This window comes from Arachis hypogaea, chromosome 17, assembly GCF_003086295.3.
Source record: "Arachis hypogaea cultivar Tifrunner chromosome 17, arahy.Tifrunner.gnm2.J5K5, whole genome shotgun sequence".
In the NCBI taxonomy this organism is placed as follows: Eukaryota; Viridiplantae; Streptophyta; class Magnoliopsida; order Fabales; family Fabaceae; genus Arachis; species Arachis hypogaea.
The window spans coordinates 51,058,659-51,064,642 of NC_092052.1; the positions used below are offsets into that span (position 1 = coordinate 51,058,659).

General features: G+C 33.4%; 1 protein-coding gene across 1 annotated transcript; it reads right to left on the reverse strand.

The window, feature by feature from the left end:
• Positions 1-3,257: 3,257 nt before the first annotated feature.
• On the reverse strand, positions 3,258-5,765 carry LOC112766473 (14-3-3-like protein). The gene is made up of 4 exons (XM_025812370.3): positions 4,914-5,765; positions 4,174-4,296; positions 3,725-3,841; positions 3,258-3,581 (listed from the first exon to the last, which is right to left on the reverse strand). Exons 1-4 carry the CDS (start codon positions 5,400-5,402, stop codon positions 3,525-3,527), a joined length of 786 nt encoding a protein of 261 aa, XP_025668155.1. The 5' UTR covers positions 5,403-5,765; the 3' UTR covers positions 3,258-3,524.
• Between the last annotated feature and the right edge of the window lie 219 nt (positions 5,766-5,984).

Sequence of the window (5,984 nt, forward strand, 5' to 3'; positions counted from 1 at the left end):
AGGTCTGCTCCAAGGGAATAGAAAGCAGCATTGGTTGGCACAAATTCTTTCTTCTTGTCCCTGCCAACCAAGTCCAAGCAACAATGAATTCTAGCACTATCAATAATAAAAAATTTTGTTTTTGTCATAATATCCTCAACATGAGGGTGATCATAACCTAAAGGTTAAGCATTAATCCCCCCAAAATGGTGTGTATACAAAAACAAGTATTTTGTACCAACCTAAAGCAGTTTTTCCCTCTGACTTTGAATGAACTTGGCTCAATTAATGACCAAGAACCAGGGCTTTGTTTCTCTATTACACAAAATGGAATTGATAAACCTGCTATTGGCTTTAGTTTAGGTGCCTTGGGTGAAACTGAAACAAATGAGACTAGAGTGAGAAACAAGAAAAACTACCAAAAAACAAGGGTAGTAAACATCCGAAAACTAAAAGCAAATAAACTGGGAAACTAAATTTTCATGTTCATTTATTTTAACTTCTCATCTTAACAGCTGGGGAAATAAAAGAAGCTCAATCATTCACAAGAAACACCATTTTCGCACTCATTCTAACTCTTCTACTAACATAAAATAGAAAAATAAACAAAATTAGGAACAAAATAGCTTCCCCTACAGAAATAAAATATAACTCAGCTCTACAAGCAACCCTGATTCCAATGCAAAATTTTAAAATCTTTTGGCTGATCGTGATCTTGGTTGCTTATGCACAAAAAATTATAAGTGACCTTTAATTTTCTGCTACTGTTGCTAGGTATCTAATGCTAGAAGGAAGGAGAGTAAGCCACAATATATTGCATTCTGAGGCAAAGAGCTCTTTTGAACACTTACTTCACATTATATAAGCACATCCGCACTTTATTCCATTTCTTAAGCATAACAAAGTGTTCCCAACTTTATAACAAACTCAAATTTTATGTGTTATTTTATTTTTCAAATTTCATATGGTCTTATGTATTGGGTTTGAAACCAGTACTCTTTCCTTTCCAAATGGTGCATTCCTGCTTCATTTCTACTAAGACTCAGTCAAATAAAGCAAAACACAATGAAAACATACGACCATGAACTCATGTTTGGTGCAGAAACCTAAACTTACACACATGAACATAAGACATGATAGCTCAAACAAACCTATAGTAACCCTCATAGAAAACAATTTAAAATAACCAAAACGAAGATACAGTGAGCCAGTAGAAAATCATTATTAAGTTGCAGTAATTAATATCCAAATGAGTTAATAAAGTAGAAAAAAAATGCTCTTGACTAATAACTCTATATGCGTTCAATTCTTATTTAAAGTGACAACAAGATAATACATCAAACACACTAAAGTCACAATACACTACTCGGCTATTAATAGTGAATTAAGCAAAAGTAATCATGCTCACAAAATCTAATGTTTTAAGATATAAACTGATAAGACACAATAATTATGCAAAGCTATGAAGTCAGAATAATTACAAGGCCTTGTCCAATTCATGAAACAACAATTTTCTAAATAGCAAGGTATCCAATAAAAGCTATCATTAACATAAAAAAATTTCTAAATAAATAAGAGAAAAATATTACTACACTTGAAGCATTACACAAACATAAAACAGGGCAAATGAAATAAAATGGAGATAATTATTTACGCACCTAGGTTCTTGTCAAGGGTCTTGGTGAACTGGTTCAAAGCTGGTGGAGCCTTCAACCTCTGCTTGAGGATCCTCTTCTTCCTCTGCTCCTCTGATCCCGAACTGCTTAGGATGCTTCTCAAATAACGGGTTCCTCACCGTCTCCTGAAGAAATGCATGAGAATCAAAACAATGAATAATAAAAAAAAAGAATGAAAACTTAGAGTCATCCTCATGAATCTAACTGCAGAAAAACAAAAAGAGGAGAAACCTACAGCCTTCTTCGAAGCTGGAACTAGCGCTTTTCCACCTCGTCACAATGTACCCATCAGATGTTAGGGCTTCGTCGTCCTGGCCTGAGAGACTTACAAAGAAGCAATAAGCAGGAAGCGAGTGGCAGCGCGGAAGGGAGGGCTTCGTCGTTCTTCACAGAGTGTCATCCGAGTGGCACTTCGTTGGAGTGTTGTCGTCGCAGTGAGGGCAGAGGTTAGGGCTTTTGAAGAAGGGTTAAGGTGAGTACAATGAAGGAGGAGTTAGGGCTTTTGAACGGAGATTGGTGATCGCCATTGGGGGCTTTCGAAGGAGGAGTTAAGGCAGGGCACAAAGAAGGAGTTAGCTAGGGCTTTTTTTCTCTAAGTCTTTGAATCACGAAGAATTGAACTCTGGAGCGTTTTTATTTAATTCGAGCTTCTTTAATTTTTTTTTCTGAGGGAACCTTTTGGCCACGCTTTTGAAGCGTGCCAAAAGGCTTGTAGAAAACGGCTACACTTTTGAAATGCCACAATAATAAATTCCTGTTGCCACGCTTTAAAAGCGTGCCGAAATCTCTCTACGGCTACGCTTTATAAGCGTGGCAGAAAAAAACGTGGCTAAATCTCGCATCAACTGTCACCCTCATAAAAGCGTGGTCAAATCTCTATTCAAACTCCACCCTCACAAAAGCGTGGACATAGACCACTTTTGGCCACGCTTTTAAAGCGTAGCAAAAAAAAGCGTGGCCATAGGCCTTTTTTCTTGTAGTGTAAAAATTTTATAAAAATTTAAATTTATGTTACTCAAAACAACATGAATTTATATTATTCAAAATTTATTTTTAACACCTTTTGATATTTTTTTAAAGAAAAAAAATTAAATTTATATATTAAAATTTAGTGCTCTTTTCATTATAATTTGTTAGTATTTTTTTAATTTAATTTAATCTTATTAATGAAATTAATAATTGAAATTATAAAAAGTATATTTTTATTTTTTAAGTTAAAATTTAAATAGATATTATTTAAATTAAAATATTATAAATAAAAGTACCCTATTATATATAAATCGTGATAAGCTTGAGAGGATTTGCTTTAACACGTTAATCGTGCCAAACCTTTGTGTTTTAGCTCAAAATTACGTAAATCTTTGTAGGGTGGGACGATTTATGCGATACCTATAACTCTGTGTGTCCTGCAACGATTTACTCCTTATTCTCCTAAGTCATTCATGTATAAATCGTTCATAGGTAGCATGGTTAACATATTATATAATCCTCGTGCCCTTGAAACGATTTATATAACAGTAGAAAGAGGATATTTACATTTCAAAATTTAATTTAGAATAATTTTGGTATTGGTTTATTTTATTTAAGTAAAAAACCCTCATCTTTACGAAGAATAGCTTCTCAATAATCCAATCCAATTATATGTTATAGAAGTTCTAGTGTCACTTATAAAATAGGTGACTCAAAAACATGAATATAATAAAAATCTAAATGAGCCTAATTTTACCCATAATTCATAACAACAACCATGAAGGCATAATATATATCTCAAGAATATATAGATTGCAATAAATATCTTCTCCCTTTTGAAACTTTATAGTAGAGGAATTCAACAACTAATTAGCAACAAGATATAGCAACAAGATATATCTATTGTTGTTCTTCACTTTTTGGTGCTGCTTCTTTAATTTCATCTGCACCTTCATCCTGAAACCAAACCCACATATAAACCAAAATCAATACATATAGATTAAACAGAAGAATAATATTAATCACTTAGATTTTCTCTAAGACAATTGTACATATTAGAATATACAAATGACACGGTAAAAAAAAAAAAAAGGCCATACCTGCGTGTCAGAAGTCCAAAGGGTAAGGTTATCGCGAAGAAGTTGCATGATCAAAGTGCTATCTTTGTATGATTCCTCTCCCAATGTATCCAGCTCAGCAATTGCCTTGTCAAAAGCCTAAATAAATATTTGAAGAACGAAATTAATTACTTATAAGTAAACAATATACTATCCATAAACTAATAGATGCACCAATAAACTTATTAACAAAAGTAATTAAGACTATGATTTTAATGGGTTTTCTAAAGATGAATTTATTGTTATTTTCACAAAGCACAAAACAAGGATTAATTCATGTAGAGAACCTAGCAATATTACTTCATCGAGTCTTCAATGGTTATTGGAAATTATTGGTTATCACAATTCCCTGATGACAAATATTATTGTGCATTTCACTAAAAAGGAAAAAAGTTCATTGAAAGAATTAACATAGCTGCCCCGAAACGAACCTGTTTAGCAAGGCTACAAGCTTTGTCAGGAGAATTAAGAATCTCATAGTAAAAGACAGAGAAGTTCAAAGCAAGACCCAGCCTGATTGGATGGGTTGGAGGCAACTCCTCATTCGCAATATCCTGGAGCCAAAGTTAAAACAAGAAATAGTCAAAAATAAATAAACCACAAAATCACACATCTTTTTTCCATTGTAAAAGATTAGAAGGATCACAATTCTAATAATAAAAGCAAATAACGTTATAAGTCAGTGTCTAAGAAATTTTAAACAAATCAATAAATTTTAATGGCTAAATCAATTTCCAAATTTTCATTATATTTAAAAAAATGTAATTTTTTCATCAAATTATTCATCTATCTATAAAAAAAATAACAAAAGAATTTTAAAAATTTATAGGTATTATTATGTTTTTATGAAATAATAATAAAAAATAATTTATTGAAGTCTTTTTACTAAAATTTAACGTAAAAATTAATTTGTCAAATAAAATAAAATATTAAAATTTATTAAATTGATCAGAGACATTTGAATGTTTATAAAAATATTATGCCTTTATTAAATAATAATATAAAATAAGTTATGTGATTTTTTATTAAAATTTAATATAAAAACTGTTTTAGTTAATAAAAAAAATATTTAAAACTAATGTAATAATTAAAATTTGTTAAAAATGAAATGATCCTACTAAATATTCATTGGGGAGTGATTTTTGTTCTAAAAGCAAGTGAATTATTGAACCTGAGCGGATTGGTAGGCGGCAAGGGTGCTCTCCGCAGCCTCCTTGCGGTCTGCACCAGACTTGAACTCCGCAAGGTATCGATGGTAGTCACCTTTCATCTTAAAGTAGAAGACCTTGGAATCGCTGGTGGTTGCTGAAGGCACAAGGCGAGAGTCCAAAAGCTTGAGAATGCCATCACAGATGTTGGCCAGCTCAGACTCTATCTTGGAGCGGTATTCCTTAATGGTAGCCACATGTTCTGTGTTCCCTTTGCTCTCCTCCTTCTGCTCAATGGAGGAGATTATGCGCCACGACGCGCGTCGAGCGCCGATCACATTCTTGTATGCCACGGAGAGAAGGTTCCGCTCCTCCACCGACAACTCCTCGCCGTCGGTGGCGGCAGCTGACACCTTCTCCATGTACTCCACCATCTCCTCGTAGCGCTCAGCTTGCTCTGCTAGCTTTGCCATGTATACGAACTCCTCTCGTGGATTGGGAGCGCTTGCCATTGTTGCTCTGAAGAGATCTTGGTCCGTGGCTTGTAGAGAAAGAAAGAAAGAAAAGCGAATGGGAATTGAGAAATTAAATAGTAGCTTTTGCCTTTTATATACTATTATTGTTGTTATGATGCGTTTTTTTATGGGGGAACCCGTATGTATTGGGTTGTTGCTTATTCTATTTGTGATGGTGTTACCGATGAATGTTGCGGGTTTAGGGAGAATTTCACAAGTGGTGGAAAGAGGTTATTTTTGGAGCTGGAATAAATATAATCCATTAATCCTCACTTTTAGAACTTCTCCTCGTACAAAAATAGGCATCATCGTTCTTGTTAATTAGTTGTGTTTTAGTGTTATCAGTTTCTATTTTTTAACATTTTCGCTTCGACAATAAAGACCAGTTTGTTTTGTACCACCGTTCGTGATTATTATGCTCCTTCCTATCGAATTTTAAACTCTCAAAAGCCGATTTAGATCATGACCATAATTTTGGGAACAAAAATAAATTTCTACTAAACAAAGTTGTGTAAAGATATTGGAACAAAATTTAAGAAAAGAAAAACAAGGATTTAAAATTTTATGTTCGACGATTGT